This window comes from Vulpes lagopus, chromosome 2, assembly GCF_018345385.1.
Source record: "Vulpes lagopus strain Blue_001 chromosome 2, ASM1834538v1, whole genome shotgun sequence".
Lineage (NCBI taxonomy): Eukaryota > Metazoa > Chordata > Mammalia > Carnivora > Canidae > Vulpes > Vulpes lagopus.
Window position 1 is genome coordinate 56557979 of NC_054825.1, and position 22133 is coordinate 56580111.

Sequence of the window (22133 nt, forward strand, 5' to 3'; positions counted from 1 at the left end):
GCTTGTGCCACACCTTAACCTCCTCCCTCCTCAAGCCCTTTACCTGCAGAACACAATGCTCTGTAACTGCTGTCTCCTTGACCTCAAAGAAAACAAATGGTAAACCTCAAATGCCAATATAAGCGAAGGCCGAAGGACCATGAAAAGATGACTCTGGGCCTTCCCTTCCTAGAGAGCAGCCCAAGTGCACATGCGAGCGCGTGCCAAGTACAGAGCTCTCTGAGCATTAATTACCTGCTCTGACTGACCACGGACTTCCCCTTTGGTCTGAGTCCCCTCAGGAAGGAGAGCAGGGAGCAAGTCACCTGTGGCGGAGGGTCCTTCAGCTGCTGTGAAACAGAGGATGGTAAACTAGAGCAGGCCTGGTGTAGGGAGGGATTCGAAGGAGGGGCAGAACTGGGTGAGACCAATGGGCTGGTACTGTCTGGACTGGTAAGGAGGACTGGGAACAGTTAATATCCCCCTTTCCCCTCAGCCATATCCTTTCTCACCTTGTGGGTCTCCCTGCCTCCTCCAGGGCAGATTCTCTCTCTAGCTTCATCTCCAGGATCTTCGGAGCCTTTACTGTGACAGGAGTGTACAGCCCCCATGTGGTGGGAGTTCTGACTAACACCCAAACAGTTCCTACTTGTCTCCGGGAGTGAGCCCATACACAGCCTCTTCTCCATGCTTTCTCTGAGAAAGAGGCAGAACCAATTATTCCTTGGTCTAATACTTACATGAAGTATGATACTTCACGTAAGGAATTTACAGCTCTTGTCATATTGTGTTGTGATTATTTATGTATGGATTTTGTTTCTCCCACCAGAATGTGAGTTCCTTGAGGGCAAGGGTTTTACTTCATTAAACTTATTTAATCTTATTTACAATGGCCCCTGAGACTGTGTGAAAAGGTAAATAGTTTAACCTATATTTAAATAGTAGTCAAATGTACACAGATCCCAGACCACACACAGGTGAGTGCCCTGAAGAGGGACACATGGCTGGTGAGATGAGGCATCAGAGGACACTTTCAGAATCTTGGACGGTAGCCAGAAAGGATAATAGTCCCTTAGTGAGCTTTGATCTGTTTTCACAAAATGAATTTAGCTCATGCTCATAAGTCTGCTTTGTTTTTAGTTTGAAGAGATCTCAGTCTTTCTTGAGTATATTACCTAAACCAAATGCATGGTTGTTTTGTGTATACTCTGGTTTGAGGTAGACTATGCAATTACTAACCTTAATTTATGTCTAGTTAGAAACTGAATAAAGCCATGCAAAAGTAGTAATATTGCTTAATTAACAAGAGGTTTCTAAGACTTAAATCTGTAGGAGTCTCTTGGTCTAGATTGGCCTTGGGTTAAATATATACTGTGGAGTGTACAACACAGCTGTGAATGGTTTACCATATGGGTCCAAATAACTAGAAAGGAAAGTCAGCTAAATTAGAAAAGGATGAATCCAGACTACATAAAATAGATTGTAATTAGAAGCAGCACAACCCCAGAGTTAGTGTAAGTGCCAATAGACGGGTACAGCTTTGGTCTATCTCTCTCTCTCTCTCAAAGGGGAGGGAAATGAGTTGCCCTATTATTATTGCCAGTTTTGATTTTAGCAGTATTTGTGTTCTCCGGAAGGGATGCAAAAGCGGGTGATATTTTCCCCCCTCTCATAAGCACAAGTAGAGAGATGTGTAACTGCAGCAAGTTTTTGCATTTATTTATTTTTTTTCTTATACTTTTAAAATGGAACCAATGTTTTCCAGCATGGCCAAAAATACGAACATCCCATGCCAGTGAAAAGCAGGCCAGGACGTGTATTTTTGGTTTCACCTGCACACCTGGAGGAGTATTCATTCAGCTGAGACAGCAATTAGGAACGTATTTTCTTGGAGATGCCAGGAGGCAGATTGGCTCTGAAAGGTGGCTTCTATTCTAAAAGGGGACTTGGGGGTGGGGGAGGGGCAGGCCCAAACCTACAAGAACCCTTAGGTCTGAAGGACAGCATGCTTGCAAGAGAGGTATTTGTAGTTCATGCAGCCCAGCCTTCCCGCCCTCCCATAGGGAACAGGAGGAAGGGAGCCTTCTCTTCACTGAAGCCTTTCCCTTTGTGATCAAGTTTACTTTCGGCTTGAGTTCTCATCTTACAGCACTGCTAGAAACAAAGGGGGACCAGTGCTGAGTCAATGGCCACCTTTACTCTGAGCACAGATTTTCTGATTTTCTTCAAAACCATCTTTGTCTACATGGGTGTATAGATGCCAGATCTGAGCCAGGAAATCTATAAAACATGGGTGATGGAGTCCCTGGTGCCTTTCTAACGATAAGCCTTAGCTTTTATTGCCTGCCTCTCAGCCTTTTTTTTTTTTTTTTTTTTTGTAAAAACTGTTAACCTCTTTCCCCCTGAGGAAATCTGAGTATCAGTGCCACGAAGGGACACTGGGCGTAGTAACCAGTTTCTTTTCTGGTGTCAGCAATGGTAAGACAGTAAATATTAACTTCCTTGCTATCAACTGAGTTAAGGGTCAGGATGCTGATTTCTCTTGCATCTGTTCAGATTTTAAAATTTTCTGTCCCATGAGGCAAATAGAGTGGCAGGGCACAAGATGGCACTTGCATTTTGCATGTCATCCTTCATTTACAATTGGATTTGGTTTGAATTTTGGATGCTGGCCTACTTTGTGTTTTCCTGCTGGTCCTGTGGAGCATTTTGGAACTACAATTATGCATGGAAGGCAGGCAGGGTTCTAGATTATTGAAGTATACAATGGGATTAACAAATAGATGGCACTTAAATCCTTTCTAAGGGACTCAGCAGAGGTGAAATCAGAGCAGAATGGAAAAAGAAGAAATTTGATTTTGGTGCCAAACCTTCTTAGGCACTTAGCTAAACCACACTTTGCATGAGTCAGTACCACACCTCCGCTGTGCCAGTCTTGGGAGAGGTGCCGGGCACCCCAGCCCCCTGTGGCCCCAGGCAGTGCTTGTTTTCTGTCTCATTTCAGGCAGCTGCCACAGGTTATCATGAAACTGGACTAGTAATCTAATGTCTGCTAATGGCAAAAGTGCCCATAGCCCTTATTTTCATTGACCCCCAAACCGAATGCAAGTAAGACCCAGGCCTACATTGGAGAAGCTGAGTGTGGAAAAGGTAGCAGACTTGCTCCAAGTCATTAACTCAATCCATCCTTTCTGCATCCCAGTAAATGTTCTCATGATCTATTTTACAGAATGAGAAGGCAAGGCACAGGGAGCTAACTCAGTTGCCTAGATAGTACAGTTCTGAGCCCTACATGTTTTCTGAAGCATCTATTGCTGACACTGATCTAGATGCCTCCCCTTTTCATCTGTCCCCCATGTGATTATCCAGCTCCTGGTTAGGACCCTTTGGACACAGAGTGCTCATGACTGCTGAGTGATACCAAGGAGTGACTCTAAGAGCAGGAATTCCAGGCCAGGCAGCACTGTGGCTGATGGTGGGAAGGATACTTTGGACAACTGTGTGTGTGTGTGTGTGTGTGTGTGTGTGTACATGTGTATGCTTCTCTGTCCCTGAAGTCACTTCTAGTAGACAGATGGCATGTTGGCATTTTAGTGTTGTTGGGAGGGGCTCCCCTCTCCATGTTATCCCTCGTGGAGTGTTTCTAGGTCTTTCTGTTGAAAAAAAACCTCAGTTGGGATAGCTCTTCAGTTCAGTGACCATGCACTGTTAGTGGTTGGCAAATAATTATCTACAGATTATTAAATGTGTGTATGTTTGTATGTAGTAAATAGTAATTCCAGTCCTATAGATATATAGACACATTGCTGTGTCCCAGATCATTTTTAGGAACTAGAAGAAAGTGGTATGAAGAAGTTTCAAAGTATAATTTCAAAACGGTACCAACGTGACTCATATAGATGGGGGGATGAACACGTGTCAAACATTTATTTAACTCAAAGGAGATAAGATTAGTTCAAAGGGACATTTGAAAAACTGGGTGTTAATAGGCACTGAGGGAACAGTGTTGGGATAAGATTGCTGGGCTGGATACAAGGCCATTAATGTCCTACAGGGTCCTGAAGCCATAACCTTTGGACTATAATCTCCAAGTTAACATGTAACCTCACAGAGCTTGTACCTGACGGTAGTAAGTAGCAAGTTGAGTGAGAGCATACCCTGGAGAGGCAGTCTTGGATGGCCTTGTTAGCCACACTGGGAGGACATGCTGTCTTTCTCTTGGCCTTATTTTTAATTTTTGGTTACTTTCTATAACAGGAAGCAAGACAGCCCAATGCAGTGAGCCTGGGTCTTTAATCTTGGTTTGAATCCCAGCTCTGCAAGTGACTTGTGTGACCTGGGGCATGTCCCTGCCTTCCAGGAGCATTTGTTTCCTCGTGGTAAAATGAGAATGACAGGAGCCCCTACCTCTTACAGATGTGGTGGCAGTTATATGGCAAAGTTGTGTGAAGCACTTCATAAGTGCATGGCACATAGTAGGTATTCGGTGAGTGGCTGATGCTACTATGATAAAATATGGCCAAAAGCATGGATTGCCTCTCTCTGTGGCCTGCTGCTGACCTTCCCTTTGCAGAGATGATTTATTCTGAAGTTTGATACCTATATCCCCAGTAATGTAAGCTGAGGCATGGTTTTTATCTTCGAGATAAGGAATCTTTTTTTTCTGACCAGTCAGCCACACCCTGAGGGCCTCCTGAGCTCTCATCAAACAAAATGAAATCCATTTTCTTTGTGCAGCCAGTGTGTCTTGGCAGATGTGAGTCAGCATCCTGTTCAGAATGGCCTCTTGGTTCCTTGCCATGGACAATAAAAGACACATTTTCCATGGAATGCCAGATGTGAAGCTGATTTGGGGTTTCCACCCGCAGAGAGGAGGAGGAAACTCAGGAGGCTGATTTTATGATTTTAGAGTTGGCCATTATTTTAGACTGCAAGTGTTTGTTATGCTTCAAAAATATGGTGGATGGTTTAAGAGACCCAAGACCCCAGAGTATTCTGCTTGAGTCCTGCTGTCAGTGGTGCTTTCCTGTGGCATCACTTGGCACAGGTGTTACAGTTTGTGCAGTGAACTCTTCAGGTGTTACTTCTTATCTGGGTTATTTGGACGAAGGTAAGTATTTCTGTCCCTAGAATTGCAGTCGACCCTCACAGAAGCAATTGCTAGACGGGACTTAAAAGTCTTCTACATAAGCACCGTGCTGAGTGCTTCATGTTGACTGGCATTTAGAGCAGTGACTGACCTTTCGGATGCCCCGACTAAAGGGTGTTGGAGACGTTTTTGTAGTTAGCTGCTAAGATTCGTTGGCCATTTTCATGAAAGGAATGAATGCTTATGAAATTTACTGTGTTGTTTCCCATCAGGAACCAAATAAATTTGTGTCTTAGTTCCTTACCAGTGTTGAAAATTTGAACTTCTACCAGTTTTGAAAAGAAATTTTTAAAAATCTGCCTGGAACACAGATTTTACTGTGTTCTCACCCACATTCTGTAGGCTCCCCTACCCTGATTACTGTTTCCCATTGTGAGCCTTTGCTTAGATTACTTTGACCTTCCACATGAAGCACAAAAGGAATGGAATAGGAAAAGAAACATTATTCAGCTTTGTTCGTTTTTTTTTTCCTTTATGCTGTTGCCCTGCCCGCATAGTTTCTTTTAGCCCCTGGGCCCCTTCTGCCCAGCAAACACTTACTTATACACTGGAACATAAGAGATCTGAGAGTGTAAATCCAGGAGGGCACAGCCTCATCTCCCGGGCATCTGCACCTATGTTAAATTCGTTAAACTTAAAGCTTTCCTAGTGTCCTGGCACTTGCTGTGCATTGTTGACGATGATTGTGCTGACATAGATGGCTGAGTGATCAGTCCTCATCCTTCTAGCCTCATCCTGGGCAGAAATGGTGAGTAACCGGATGACCCTTGCAGCTTCAACCTGTGCTGAACTATTTTCCACAGGAATAAACTGCCTCACCAATTATGATAGCAGGTTGAGAGGAAGCAGCAGTGTTCTGAAGATAAGGTGGTTAAATCCCACTGGCAGAAATGTGTATTCTGGTGTTACGACACAGGACATGCCTTAAGTGGCTTTGACTAGGCAATTGATCCGGGGCTCCATGATTTTTTTTTTCCTCTTTCCAGTTCAATTTAAAACTTGCAGACAATGGTATGGGAGAAATAGCTTATGTAGGTGATGTTCTTCGAAGGGGGAGGGGGCTTCCACTTCCAGAAATAGCTTCCATTTCTTTGTAGTTGCTGGCATTAGCATTTGTGTAATGGATCAGATTGTTCACTTGTAAGGGGTCCCAGCATGTTGGATGCTGCATCTCAGCAGGCTGTTTGCTTGGTAAATAATTTAGGTAAAATACATTTAGATTCCTTCAGACTATCATAGTTGCTGCCACCTACATGAGATTCAGGTTAACCACTCAGGCTCTTTATGGGGATTTCCAATAATTGGATTGAATTCTGACTCTGTTGACTGGACGCTTAGCTGCTGTGAACAGAAAGGCAAAAGGCTGTTTCATTGACTAAAAGCGTGGACTACACTGCAGTTTGTGCAGTGAACTCTTCAGGTGTTTTTTCTTACCTGGTTTATTTGGACAAAGGTAAGCACTTCTTTTCCTGAAATTGTAGTTGACCCTCCACCTCACAGAATCACTTGGTAGAAGTGACTTAAACATCTACATAAGCAGATTTCTAAAGATCCTTCTATTCCTCATGCTTATCCATCTCTTTTGGTGATTCTCAATTAAAAAATGACCAGGGAGCTGGTTGAAATGCTGCTTCCTTGCTCCAGAGTTCTAAGGAGCCTTTAATCAGTAGATCTCAGGTATGGTCCAAGGGACTGTGTGCTTAATACATGCTTCATGTAATTTTAATTCAGGTGGGCTTAGGACCACCTTTTGACACAAACATAAATTTTGCGTTTGTTTCCAAAGGAGAATAATTTTTGTGGGTCAGTGTTATTTGTTATGTGTTCAGGTCAGTCAGCAGCCCCAAAATAGCATTCAGGAAATACTAGAATTGAGGTTTGAGGATATGATTTATTTTGTTGTTTTCTAGCATTATCAGATTTGAGGAGGAAAGTTTGTTTTTCTTTTTTAAGATTTTATTTATTTGAGAGAGGGCAAGAGCCGAGCATGAACAGAGGGAGGTGCAGAGGGAGAAGGAGAAGCAGGCTCCTTGCAGAGCAAGGAGTCTTATGGGGGGAATGGGAGACTCCATGGGGGACTCTCTCCCAAGACCCCCAGGATCATGACCTGAGCAGAAGGCAGAGGCTTAACAGACTGAGCCACCAAAGTGCCCCTTGAGGAAGAAAGTTAAGTGTAAAGCAAAAACACATTTATAAGCAATGGCTGTCCTAACATGAAGTTAGAGCCATAGAATATCTAAAGAGAGAGAGAGAGAGAGAACATAATGTGTGTGGGTAGCCTTGCAGGGTTGGATCTGTTAGTGTTTTGTAGAAGCAGAACTAGAAGTCATTATTCAAGTGCCTTACTTGTGCAGATGTAGAAACTGAGACCCAAACAGGCCAGATGTTTACACATGTAACAGTTGTGATCTCTCTGAGCTTCAGCTTCTCTGTCTATAAACTAGGAAGAGGAATAACTATCCTTAACTGCGTAGTTGTGAAGACTAAGAAGGTAGTCTGTGTCAGGATTTTCAGAAACCAAAGAGAATTATACAGATATAGTTTGTAATTATTATGCATATTATGTTTATTCTAATTAAAGTATTTAGAACCATGTCAAGATTCTCTCGAGTTGAAGTCACTAGTTGATTCTAGATCAATGACTGTGTGTCACAGTGTATGTAAAGAACCTTTTTTATGCCATTATGGTGAACTTTGAAAGTATATATAACCAGAAGAAAGAAAACTTTACAGTGTCCATAATCCTACCACTCACATGATCACAATTAAAATTTTGGTATAAAGGCTTCTAGATATTCTTCTTGTACACGCACATGTATTTTACAATAATTGGGTTATACTGCATCTACTGCTTTGCCACCTGCTTTTTGTTGTTATTTTTTACTTAACAGTATATCATGAGCATTTTTCCATGTCAATATTTTATGCCATCATTTAATTTAATTTAATTTATTTATTTGAGAGAGAGAAAGAGCACGTGTATGTGAGCACAAGTAGGGGGAGAGGCAGAGGGAAAGGAAGCAGCAGATTCCCTGCTGAGCAGGGAGCTCGATGCAGGGTTCCATCCCAGGACCCTGGGGTCACGACCTGAGCCAAAGGCAGATGCTAAACCAACTGAGCCACCCAGGCACCACTATGCCATCATTTTAAATGACTGTAGTATCCTATTATATGGATAGAAGAACAGTTATTTAATCAGCCTCTTATTGGACATAGGGGCTTTTTTCCCTTTATTTTTTGAGACTACATAATGCTGAAATCATCTTTGCAACTGAATCTCATGTATATAACAATTACATATCTTTGTTGACATTGGTACTCTAAAAGTTGGAGCTAAAGTTATAGATGCTGCACTTACCTGATTTACGTACTGGTATGAACTCCCTCTGAAATGAATATATAAACACATAAATAAATGTTACTTATTTTTATACCCAGAAAATCTAACTTTATGCATTTTGATCTAACATGCTTGAGAGCTGAGGGTTCCTTCTCTGTCACGTTGCTCATTGCCTCTGCCTCAAAGCATTACTACAATTCTGACATTTCTGCTGCTCTGGGTCTCCTCTGGTTTCCTTTAGGCCAGGCTGTTGGCCATTTGCATGTGACCTTGTGGGCTTAGCTACTGTCTCTCTCACCCAAGAATTAACTATCCAGTTATGGCAAAGACTCTTCCCTTTATTAAACAAAGTTCATAATCGGTCAGGAGTTGAGACCCTTCACTTTCTGAATTCTTAAAATCAGGCTTTCTTAAGTTAAATGGTATTTTAGGAGTATTTCTGATATAAAATTGGAAACTTTCAGATACAAGAAGGCATTGCTTATCTTGGTAAATACACATGTTCCAATTAAAATAGGTACTAAAATATTTTGGAGGCACTCCAAAACTCCCAATTTAGATTTAATTTAGATTAAAACACTTACTCTTTTTAATAAAGTTATAAAATTGATTATTAAAATTGCCTATTGAAGATTAAAAGCAGTGGAACATTTAGTTTCCTTAAAAAACAATTTAGTCTTCAATAAGTATGATTGTATTAATCAATTATGCTATTAAAATACAACTGCCATATTAAATCTGACTCATTTGTCATGACAGTTTCTATAATTATAGAAATTATACCTAGCTGCTTATATAGCCGTAATCCTGCATTAAGTATAAATAATTGTCTCTATTAATTCAGTTCACAGTTACTGTCTATTAAATCCCCAGTTAAATGGCAATTTGGGGACCTTCATTTAAAATCCTCCTAAATCTTTGTTGTTCCGTCTGACTGCCAAAGCCCCACAAACACCCCTCCTACGGTTGATTTCCAGAAACCAATTTATGAATAAAATAGTTTTTTTCAATGCAGATACTCAAAAGGTCCATTTAGGCTTGCAGTTTGCGGCTGTCAGGATAAAAATTGGGTAAACACATTTGGTGGAGGGTACTGACAAGAACAACCCCTGATGTCCTGGCATTTCAGTTTGGAAAGCAGTATATACATTTCATTTTGAAAAACTGTTTAAAACCTTCAGCATTAGTCTGAAGGACTAGAGCGCATAGGTGACAACTGTTTACTGCTTGTATTTCCATAGGTGTGGATGAGGTCACCATTGTCAACATTTTGACCAACCGCAGCAATGAACAGAGACAGGACATTGCCTTTGCCTACCAGAGAAGGACCAAAAAGGTACAAGCAACTTCAGGGGCGGAGGGCATTCCTTGTTGAATTTCATTTCCTCAGCCATTGCTTTTTCTTTTTATGGATTCTGACTTGTCCCGGCAAGAGCCTCAGGAACTCTTGGGTATCTGAGGTTTTCCTCTTATAAAGAGTCATCACTTACACACTCATGGCCCCAGGTGTCCCTGGGGTGCTTGGAGCTTATCCCTAAAGACCATGCCCTCCTCCAACCAGGGGGTGTAGAGGGAATACTGCTGGGAACAGGGTTAGAAGGGACCAGGGAACGTGAACAATAACAGCTATCATTTCTAGAAATGCTTGCTTTGTGCCAGGCATGTAGTTCTCTACCTGTAGCAACTCATTTCATCTATATGACTTCTGCTAGCTCTCGATGTTTCCTTTTTTCTTTTTTCTTTTCTTTTTTTTTTTCTTTTTTAAATACTTTATTTATTTATGAGAGAGAGAGAGAGAGAGAGAGAGAGAGAGGCAGAGACATAGGCAGAGGGAGAAGCAGGTTGCATGCAGGGAGCCTGACGTGGGACTGGATCTCGGGGTCTCCAGGATCACGCTGTGGGCTGAAGGCGGCGCTAAACCGCTGAGCCACCCAGGCTGCCCTCGATAAGATGTTTCTAATTTAATCTTAGGACACTAGCCTTTAGTTAGTATCGATCCTTATAGGCTCTTCTTACTCTTAAAAAGAAAATACACTTGAACTCTTAAGAGCTTTGCTGCAAATGGGCTTAGTTAGTAGTTCATTTGGTCTACTATCTTCAACATGCCATGTTCCCACTATTTAAAGAGTCTTTGTGTGCTTTTTCCCTTGCTTGTGCACTAGTGGTTAAGGAGCAACCAAGCATTTGTTCATCCTTTATTTTGTTGCAGTGTTAGGAAATTTTATTTTTAAGGACGGGATGCTTTATTTTTAACTTCTTGCTATTAAAAGCTTTTGATTTATTCTTGGACAGTGCAGTAAGCGTGGCTTCCTGCAGTTTCTGTTTGACTTAACGGCTTTCACTCATAGCCACAGTGGAGGTGAGCTGGAAGGATTCTGGAAAAGACATTTCTTTTCTTGGAGTTGACATGACCACCAGGGTTCTGAAAGTTGCAGGTCAAGCCCTGCCATAGCTCCCACCCCCACCTACTCAAACAGTTGGAAAGGACATAGAATCTGGCTCCTATCATCTTATGTGCATTAACATTCTTTTTCCAACTAGACCTCTATAATCTTTTGTAGTGAGGCAGAGAGGGGAGCATTTTATTTCTCCAGTTTTCTAAAAGGAGCTGGGACCTGGTAGGGCTGAGTTCCAGTTGGAGCAGAAGGCTCATCTCTTTGTGGAGTGTGCATATAGTTGCTCCTTCATTTGTCACTTAGAAAGGGGGGTGTTGGAACACACTTGAGTGTGTACACATAAGTGTACCCAGAAATATAGAAGCCTGGATCTTGATTTCAAATTAGATAATTGGGGAACAAAGCCCTCACATAAGCTGTTGGATGGAAGATATTACCAGAATTGTATAGAGTTCATTGACCACACAGGTTTTGTGTGAACTGGGAACAGCTTATTTTCCTACTGGTTTTGTTTTGTTTTGTTTTGTTTTGTTTTGTTTTGTTTTAAAGAGACGGGAGAGTAGAGGAAGGGGCAGAGGGAGAGGGAGAGAGAATCTCAAGTAAGCTCTATGCCCAGTGCAGAGCCTGACACGGGGCTCAATTTCACAATCCTGAGATTGTGACCTGAGCTGAAATCAAGAGTCAGACGCCTAACCAACTAAGCCACTCAGGTGCCCCTGTCCTACTGATCTGGATGTCGTTCAGTCTTGGGCTAAGGGAGATTGTCATCCTTTATAGAAAGATACAGGGCAGCCCGGGTGACTCAGCGGTTTAGTGCCACCTTTTGCCCAGGGCCTGATTCTGGAGACCTGGGATCGAGTCCCATGTCAGGCTCCCTGCATGGAGCCTGCTTCTCCCTTTGCCTGTGTCTCTGCCTCTCTCTCTTTCTGTCTCTCATGAATAAATAAAATCTTAAAAAAAAAAAAAGATACATTTTTTGAGATAAATTTCCGAAGGAGATTTTGCAAGCAGAACCTTAGTGTTTTGAATGAGTTGTTTGCATAATCAAGGAGAAAGCCCTGTATTATAGAGTATGTTGGGGTATGGACTGAGGCTGCCTATGTCACGAGCCTTTAAACAGCATGGGCAGAACTAATAGAAGTGGAGAGGAGCTGGGGAAGAGGATTGATCCCCTGTTTTGTTCACCTTCAAGCAGATGCCAAATTTCTCCAAAAAAGGAATGGTAATATGCAAAGCCCTGTGCTAGACCTTATGAGAAGCAGAAAGTTGAACACCAACAGGAGTTTTTAATAGAAGTGGAAGATGTCAGTAGGTACTCAAATGCTATTTGAGGTTTGAACATAGAATGGGTAGAAGGGTGTCAAGGGTAGGCTAAGTTTGAAATTACCTAACCTCAAATTTCCAGATTGGAAAATTGGTACTATTATTGGAAGGTGTTGCTTTTCAAGTCCCTTTCTAAATGCTGTGTGTTACTAGGGCACCGGGAATCAGACGAGAGTAGGTGGTGGAAGGGGTGGGCCAGGTGATTTCCAAGATCCATCTTAGATCTCACCACCTATGAAGGATTTGAGACGATTCTTCCTGAAGCAGACCGTACATCACCACCTGGCACCTGCAAATACTTCTAGGGGCTAGCTATTAGAGATGCCATGGGACACTGCTGACAAGCAGGGGAGAAAGAAATAAGGGAGAGAATAGGAAGGAAAAAGTGAAAAGAAAGGAAAATAATTGCAGTGGGAGAGGTCAGGCATCACTCAGTGCTCCTGATGTCTAGGAAGTTTAGTCGCCAGTATAAGTGGCTCTAAACACCACCATTGATTGGGTATTTGCATACATGGGTGCTGACTCCGATCTCTAACTTAAAAATCTACATTGTGACAGTGGAAACCTTTAAAAATAATACAGAGCAGGGAAGCCAAGGGAGTGAATGGGGGCTTCAGTCCTCCTTTGCCTCTGTCAACTCTGCCCAGATTTGGTGTGGACAGATAGATGTTGTCTCAGTCTTAGGTGAAGCGTTTGGAATAGGAAAAATTCCATCATCCAACTATCACCCATGGTGGGGCTTCTAGTTCCTCCGGAGACTTTTAGGACCCACCTCTGGCCCAGCAGCACAAACAGCTTTTACTGTCCCTACTCTGCACCACCTTCTTCTTAGCAGAGGCCTTGACCTTGGAAGGGGCCCTATCTTCCATGAGTGGTTATCGCTTGCCAAGTGTGTTACCCCCACATGCCTAGCTTTCTGAGGCATTGCATACTGCCCTGGCTTCTTTTTAAGGACTGCGAGAAGGTGGCTCAGTCAGCATGGATGTTACAGGTTTTTGTCAGAGCAAAGTCTGATCTTTTAGTTTCTGACATTGGAGTCTGTGGGAAGGAATGCAGTTGAGGGACAGTTTGTTCTGAGATTCCAAAGTGGTCAAGGAGTCACAACCCACTTTACAAACATATCCCGCTTGCTTTGGTCTTTGCCAGTTTTAAAGGGAATATTGGTGCCCAACCCCATTTTCCATGTTCTTGCCCGTTTTTCTTAAGGAACTTGCATCAGCATTGAAGTCAGCCTTGTCCGGCCACCTGGAGACCGTGATTTTGGGCCTATTGAAAACACCTGCTCAGTATGACGCTTCTGAACTGAAAGCCTCCATGAAGGTAAACATATGTGAGATGCAATCTCTGTCAAATCTGCCATTAATATTTGTGAATTACAGCTTTCTGAGTATAATTAGGTGATTTTCAGTTTTGTTGAATTCTCATTTGGAACCATTTTTTAAAAAATGAACTGAAGCTATAAGTCTTAGGATTTGTACCAAAAATATTTCAATTACTCTTTTTAAGACTGTAAAGAAATTTCATGATGCTGGGAAGTCAGTTATCCAGCTGCTACTGCTTGGCACCTGGGCAATTGGAATACCATTTGGAAAAACTACTTCCTTGATTACACTTCCTCCTTAAAAAAAGATTTGTTGTGATATTAAGGCAAAAGTAAAACTCAGAGCTTTTGTCAAGTGAAGCTTGCAAATTCTGCCCATGTTCTCTTGGGTGTTTCTTCTGACCCTCTCCCATCAGTCCCACTATTTAATTCAAATTTGGGCAAAATCAGAACATCACAGTAAATGCAAAGGGTGGCTTCAGATTGTAAGTGGTACCTGTGTTTTGTTCAAGGTATTACAGCACAAATTACCTCTTTTGTTTGTTTTTGCAAAGTTATTTAGAATTTTAGGTTACATTAGATAATAGAAATTCCAGGTTAGAAACTCCTTGAATTTTGTGCGTGCTTAAAACTTCAAGTGTTATATAAATGCAATAGATGCATAACATAAATGCATTTTACAGCAGACATATAACCCCTTTTATAGTGTATGCTTGTAACACTTTGAATAATCTCACACTGCCCTCTGCTGATAAAACTGAGTAAAGCCTCCAGGATAGGGAGGAAAGTTATGGTTTTCATTTTTCATTTGAAGTCTGAGTGCATTTTCTGTGATGCTCCTGTTTCTGAATTATGAAGAGACCAAGCTGTAAGCCTGTCACCAGAGCTGATGTCACAGTTCATGTCATCTCTTTCCCCCAGAGAGTACCTTGAGAGTGAGGCAGCTTCACACACCAGGCATTTCCATCACCCAGGACTTGATAGCTCAGGGCTGCCACAAGATTTGTTTGGGGAATCTCTTTCTTCCTTCAGTTCTCCAGCCTAACCCAAGCTGTGCTCAGTTTATATGAGCAGACTGGCTCTGAGTTTCTTAAGTAGGCTATATTGCAGAGAAGTTAAAATTACGAATGATGAAATGTCAGCAACATTTAATGATCCTGCTTGATAAAAGAACACTCCTGAAAACCAAACCTTGGGTTTTTTGGAGCCATGGATGAGTCAGCCTGTCCTAGGTTTCTTCTGACCATCATCACTTCAGATCAGTTTATCTTACTTTCGTCAAAAATCTATTTAGTTGTGATGTGTGCAATTTTACTAGTATCTATTACTAGGTATTAATGATTTGAAATGGACCTGCTGGAGCTCTCAGTCACCATTGTAGTCTATGTAAATGGGCCTAATGAAAGGTGCTTTGACTACTGAATCTTTGACCTTGTGCCAGCTCTTCCATTAGCTATCACAGTTGAGTACCCTTCTGAAATCCATAAAGCTCGAAGTGACATTAACTGAACTACGCTTTAAAAAAAAAATCTGTTTTGACTTCTGGCAATACCAGTGGCAATATTAGCCATATGTTACGGTAGAAGTTGCCCTTGTGGTAGGAATTGTGGACAATCTGTGGGAAGCTTGGGCCAAGTTTTGGAAATTGCCAAGGTCACCTCTGAATACAGAGATAAAAATACTGTTATAATCCTCAGATGGTTAACACTGGTATATCAGCAATGGAAAAAAACTTATATTGCCATACGTATTTTTAATTTTTTTAAAGAGTTTATTTATTCATGAGACCCACAGAGAGAGGGGGAGAGAGAGAGAGAGAGAGGCAGAGACACAGGCAGAGGGAGAAGCAGGCTCCATGCAGGAAGCCCGACGTGGGACTCGATCCCGGGTCTCCAGGATCACGCCCTTGGCTGAAGGCGGCGCTAAACCGCTGAGCCACCCGGGCTGCCCCGTGTTTTTAATTTTAACAGTGTCAGTATATAACATTTCTTCCAATGCGTGAGTTATTATTTTTTTTAACTTTGTTTTTTAAAATTTTTTTATTTATTTATGATAGTCACACACATACACAGAGAGAGAGAGAGAGGCAGAGACACAGGCAGAGGGAGAAGCAGGCTCCACGCAGGGAGCCCGACGTGGGACTCGATCCTGGGTCTCCAGGATCACGCCCCGGGCCAAAGGCAGGCGCTAAACCGCTGCACCACCCAGGGATCCCTATTTCTATCATCTTGAGATTGAAAACCTGCCCCCTAAAATATTTGAAGACACTCAGTAGTCATTCTATAACATGTGTACAGAATGTCATGTAGATCTTTCACTCAGATGGGAAGAAAGTTTGGCTTTGCTAGAACCTCTACATGTCATGATTAAAAACTCTGGAAGAAGAAGCATTGGCTCATAGAATAAAATTCAAAATTAACCGTTAACCTGAGGTTTAGATTATATTACACTTTTCAGGGGTGTATAAACTCTAATAAGTTTAATTAATAGCTGACACATTTTTCATGTGGATAAGTAAGTTTCTTATTGTATTAACACCTTATAATTGATTTACATTTTAAACAGTTGTAATTCTACTTAGTTCAAAGTGGTATTTCCATATTCGGAAAGACAAGTATTAGAGAATCCTGATTATTAAATCTTGACTTTGATCATGAAGCCAGCTTTGAAATACATGTTTCATTGAGTCCTTTCAAGCTATCTGACACGTTCAAAAGTGTATATATTAAATTTGAATACATCACCCATCAAATTCTTATTCCTTAATAAAGTGTTGGTGTCTAGGTTTATTTGGCACTTCATTATTTCCTTTTGCTTCCCGAAAGTGCCTGAAGAGTGCATAGTAATCAAGCAAAAGTGGAAGTACAAGAATGAAATTTTTAACATTAACCCAATTTTACATTTCAAAGAGGTGAAGCTAAAAATTTTATCTTATCTGTACCTTTCCCTGGTAAAAGACTTATTCCATTCCAGTGATGCTGGCTGCAAATGACAACAAACTCTCTATATTCCTTTATGTTAAATTACTGAGCAGATTGTTTAATAAAGAAAATTTTCCCATTGATCAAAATAATTTGAAAAATAAAGATAGGAAGAAGAAAAAGTTACTCATTTTATAAACTCATCACCAAAAGGCAACAATATAGTTGAGCTCAGACATGTCACTTATACCATCTTTTATTCTGGTAAAACTTTTTTTTTTTTGGAAGCATTTTTTAAAGAAATAGAAAATAGCATTACATTGTGCTGACAATACAGTACAGATCCCCTCCATAGGATTATTATTTTTTTTTTTAATTTTTTTTTAATTTTTTATTTATTTATGATAGTCACAGAGAGAGAGAGAGAGAGAGGCAGAGACACAGGCAGAGGGAGAAGCAGGCTCCGTGCACCGGGAGCCCGATGTGGGATTCGATCCCGGGTCTCCAGGATCACGCCCTGGGCCAAAGGCAAGCGCCAAACCACTGCGCCACCCAGGGATCCCCCCTCCATAGGATTATAGAAAGGAGTGTGCTAACTGACCGATCCATGTTTGCAATTTACCTGATTGAGACAGAGAAGTAGGTTAAGGGCCAAGAGGACTTTCCCTGTTGATATTGTCTTGCCTGGTTCACAGGGGCTGGGGACTGATGAGGACTCCCTCATTGAGATCATCTGCTCAAGGACCAACCAAGAACTTCAGGAAATTAACAGAGTCTACAAGGAAAGTGAGTAGCCCTAGTTCTTTGATGCAGCTTCTCAGCCCAATTTCTGTGACCCCATCATGGCTGCCTGGGCTAGCGTTGGGAATAGGATGCCTGGATTACATATGCAGAATGCCTTCTGGACTGTCCAGGGGTTTGTCATGGTCCGGGTCCCTCTTCTTCACCTTCTTTTGTGGCTTGTGTTTTGCTAATTATATTGTACTAGAACTTCTATAAAAAGGATAGGCAGGAGGGAAAGGAGAGAAAACCAATTTAAAAAAAAAAAAGAGGGTCTGATGGGAGAAGTAGGAAGCATTGTACATGGATTTAATGGATTGGGTGCTTTCCAGTCTCTGTTTAAGAAGTTCACAATTCGGGGATCCCAGGGTGGCTCAGCAGTTTAGCGCCTGCCTTTGGCCTAGGGTGTGATCCTGGAGTCCCGGGATCGAGTCCCACGTTGGGCTCCTGGCATGGAGCCCGCTTCTCCCTCCTCCTGTGTCTCTGCACCTCTCTCTCTCTCTATCATAAATAAATAAATATTAAAAAAAAAAAGAAGTTCACAATTCTGGATTGTGGATAAGTGTGGATCTGTGTGCACCAAGCACTACGGGAGGCTGTGGGTAGAGTAAATGATATAGCTTATATGTGTATGTGTTACTAAGTTTCAATGTAGAAGCTATTTTGAATAATAAAATATAGATTCATTCAAAAGTATTCTTTAATTCTTACAAGTTTTTGCCATTGTACATTTCCTCTTTCAGTGGATAGCAAAGCACAGTTGGTGTGTGTGTGTGTGTGTGTGTGTGTAGCGTTTCACATTTTTTCATGTTCAAAGTGAGCATTCATAGTCAAGAAGTTTGTGAAACAATATTTTAGCTACAAAAGAGGTCACTGATCAAAGGTGAGCTTGAGGATGCCTGATTTGATCCAGCCCCGTCTATCTCCTGTCACTGATAATAACATCTGACTCTGGTTTTACGAGGTTAAAAATCATAAAATAAATCATGGACCATCTGCCCTCATTTGGGTGGATACATCCATGCTGCCACAGCTGTTTTTGCTTTTCAGATGCCTGGTGGGGTGAGGGCAGTTGGGGTGGTGGGTGGCTGGCTGCATAGGCAGGAAGCCTAAAACAAGATGTGTTGTTTTCAAAGTGTACAAGACCGATCTGGAGAAGGACATCATTTCTGACACATCTGGTGACTTCCGCAAGCTGATGGTTGCCCTTGCAAAGGTTGGTTTCTGGTTTATTTCTCTGTCCTTGTTTCCTCCCAAGGCAAGTCACATACCTCATTTTATACCTGGGAGCGAATTAACTCAATCCTCTGTGCCTACATCAGAAATTCCAGCTGCATTTCTGACAGTGGGTTTGCACTGTCACTGCAGAGTTGTCATTTTTGTATAATAGGATTTCTTATCCTGGGAAACCGCATGGTCAAGTGGACCTTGGGGCCAGAGGAGGAATAGGGAGCTCTCAAGTCCTGGCCTGGATTATGTGTCAGCCCTCACCGCGTGACTTGGCGAAGGTCACTGTCTCTATCTATGGCACATAGGACCCGATGGGAAGTGACCCTCTTGTTTTTCTTTCGTTCTCTCTGCTCTCACTTCTTATGAGAGGATTTGCCCAAGTAGTCCTTTACCTGGAAAGGGGGTCTTTGTTTACTAACATTAACACATAAATGTGGATGAAAGGCTTTTCCTTTTGAGTCTGAGTCCTGACCAGTGTGCCATTTAAGGCCTATGTGGCAGGGGAAGGAGGAGAAATTATTTTCTCCAGGAACCTTAATGACAAATGATTGATTGTATGCTGCTGCCTCCTGCCCACTCACATCTCCATTACTGTAACACCTCCACACAGCCCTCCCTGCCAACTCCTTGCCCTGTGTGCCACCAACCACCCATCTTTCTGAAGTCCACTTCACTATTCCATTCCCTTGATCAAAACTCATTTCTGCTCCATCAGATCCAAACGCTAACTGCCTTTAAAAAAGTCCCCTAGGTGCTGCCCCTCCCTAACTTCATCTTCCTTCGAGGATTCCCTCCTGCTTACCTTCCCCTCTAGCTGCACAGCCCCTCACTGACCTGTGGCATGCTCCGCCCCTCCCTGTGCTGTTGGTCCCATGGAGAATGGCTTTCTTCTCCCCGTTACTAGCCTCATTCATTCATGCCTCAGCGTTCACCTCAGCCTTACCCCGTTGTCCACAGACAGTGCTGACTGTACTAACAGATCTCTCCCTTCTCTTACATTTTATGTCTTAAGCCATGGATCACTATGTTGTTTTACCTTCTGTTCCATGCTTATTTTTCCATCTGGATGTAAGCTCTCTGAGGGAAGGAACTAAGTATCATTAGCTTTTTTTTTTTGAGGTAGAGAGAATTCTAGAAAATGCTTATCCCAGGAGGTGGGTGATGATGGTGAGGCACACACACACACACACACACACACACACACACACAAACCCAACTTCACTGCCTCAACTATTTTGCCAATTCTTGATCTTGTCTAGACTTCAAAGTGAAGAATTGTAAGTGTGTGGGTGTTCTGTAAATTAAATAATTCTTTACATGAGTTAGAGAGAAAACAAAAATTTCAACTTTAAACCACACAAAGAAACCTATTTAATATTCTGAATTTTGTTTCCTTCTGTAGGGTAGAAGAGCAGAGGATGGGTCTGTCATCGATTATGAACTGATTGACCAAGATGCCCGGGTAAGTGCCAAGCTTCTTGCTTGAGTTTCTGTTTTCTAGCAAATCTCTAGATATTCTGTACAGTAGTTATTGATACTTCCTGACAATTTACCTCCAAAATTAGTAACTTAAAACAACAACACTTATATCTCTCAGTTTCTGTGGGGAGTGGCTTAGCTGGGTGGTTCTAGCTGAGGACCTCTCATGAGGCTGGGGCCAAAGTATTGACCAGGGCTGCATCATCTGAGAGCCTGACCGCATCAGGAGGATCTACTTTCATGATCACCTTTCCACATGACCAGGAGGCCTGGTATTTCTCCACATGGGCCTTTCTAAGGGCTTGCTTGAGCGTCCTCATAATATGGCAGCTGGTTTTCCCAAGTGAGTGACCTAAGAGAGAAAGCAAGGAGGACCCAATTGCTTATTATCACCTTATCTCAGGAATCTCAGTGTCACTTCTAATATACTCTTTATTAGAAGTGAATCACTGTGTGTAACCTATAGTCAGTTCAAAGGGAAATAGGTGCACTTTTGGAAGGGAGGAATGTCAAAGAATTTGTGAGCTTCATTTTCACTTCCTGGGAACAGTTGTTTTTATGAGATATTCCCTCTTGATACTTGTGTTAATTACAAGATCAATACCTGACTCACATATGCTTATTTAGGCTTTGCTTGTATGGAAGTACCAGATTCTGCAGGATATGATAAGGCTGTGTGCACTGGTGTGTATTTGCTGTAAATAAATACCAATAAACAATATGGCGGAGTGGAAGGAGACGGTAGAGGCACAGCCAGGTATAGGAAGGTGTATTGCAATAGTACTTGTGCTGGTTCTAGTCCCATAATCACTAAGAACTGTTTATTAAGCTGATTCAGATCACTGAACTGCATACCTTTCCCAGACAGTCAACAGCTATCTCAAAGCATTTTATAAGAGCTGTAGAACAAAATTAAATTCATTTTAGTTTTAAAATTCAGTATGTTTCAGGATACCAGTGTGACTCAGTTGGTTAAATATCCAACTCTTGGTTTCAGCTCAGGTCATGAGATCATGCCCCACGTCGGGCTCTGTACTTGGTATGGAATCTGCTTGAGATTATCTTTCCCTCTCCTTCTTCTGCTCCTCCCCACTTTTTCATTCTCTGTCTCTCAATAAATAAATAAAATCTTTACAAAATAAAATAAAATAAAATAAAATTCAGTATGTTTCACACAGCACTTTTAGCAGGAGGTAGAGAAGCCTTTTATTTTATTTTGTAAAGATTTTATTTATTTATTCATAAGAGGCACAGAGAGAGAGGCAGAGACATAGGCAGAGGGAGAAGCAGGCTCCCTGCAGAGAGCCCAGTGCGGGGCTCGACCCCAGGATCTCAGGATCATAACCTGAGCCAAAGGCAGAGGTTCAACAGCTGAGCCACCCAGACATCCCTAGAGAAGGGTTTTATTTATTTATTTTTTAATTTTTTTTTAATTTTTATTTATTTATGATAGTCACAGAGAGAGAGAGAGAGAGAGGCAGAGAGGCAGAGAGGCAGAGAGGCAGAGATACAGGCAGAGGGAGAAGCAGGCTCCATGCACCGGGAGCCTGACGTGGGATTCGATCCCGGGTCTCCAGGATCGCGCCCTGGGCCAAAGGCAGGCACCAAACCGCTGCGCCACCCAGGGATCCCTAGAGAAGGGTTTTTAAATAAAGTAATAAAAGTTAGGTTTTACAACTCCTAGATAGTGAGTGGTCACTGAATGAGTATCTTACCCCTGTGTAAGTCTTTCTCTGTCCCTCCCTTTTCTTAGCATTACTTTTAGCCCCTAAATTTTCCAGAAACTGAAAATGAGACTTCCTGAGGCTCTGTGAAACTTGGGTGGGGGTACCTGATTTGTAGCTGTCTTCAGGAGGCAACCAGTAGCTTATTTGCTATCAAAAGTAGCAAAGGAAGGAGGGCTGGATATGCTAATGAACATTTGCTTGTCCTTCTCTATAGGAATAGAAGTTCTTGGTTCTTTCTTTGACATTTAAGCAAGTAGTTTTGTACAGCACACACCTCACAATCTAGTCTCATGCTGTGTTTGTGCCTAAGGAAGAGTGCTCTTGATTAAGACTTTTGACTTAAATACAACATTTAAAAAAAAATTTCTTTTTTTAAGATTTTATTTATTTATTCACGAGACACACACACACACACACACACACAGAGAGAGAGAGAGAGAGAGAGAGTGAGAGAGAGAGGCAGAGGCATAGGCAGAGGGAGAAGCAGG

General features: G+C 42.0%; 1 protein-coding gene across 1 annotated transcript in view; it reads left to right on the forward strand.

Annotated features, from left to right (window-relative positions):
* Positions 1 to 22133, forward strand: part of ANXA2 (annexin A2) — a 45691-nt gene that overhangs the window by 18375 nt on the left and 5183 nt on the right. Inside the window, exons 4-8 of the mRNA XM_041743312.1 lie at positions 9710 to 9804; positions 13394 to 13507; positions 17125 to 17215; positions 18346 to 18425; positions 19842 to 19901. Coding sequence (XP_041599246.1) covers positions 9710 to 9804; positions 13394 to 13507; positions 17125 to 17215; positions 18346 to 18425; positions 19842 to 19901 — 440 coding nt within the window. The remainder of the gene's footprint in view (positions 1 to 9709; positions 9805 to 13393; positions 13508 to 17124; positions 17216 to 18345; positions 18426 to 19841; positions 19902 to 22133) is intronic.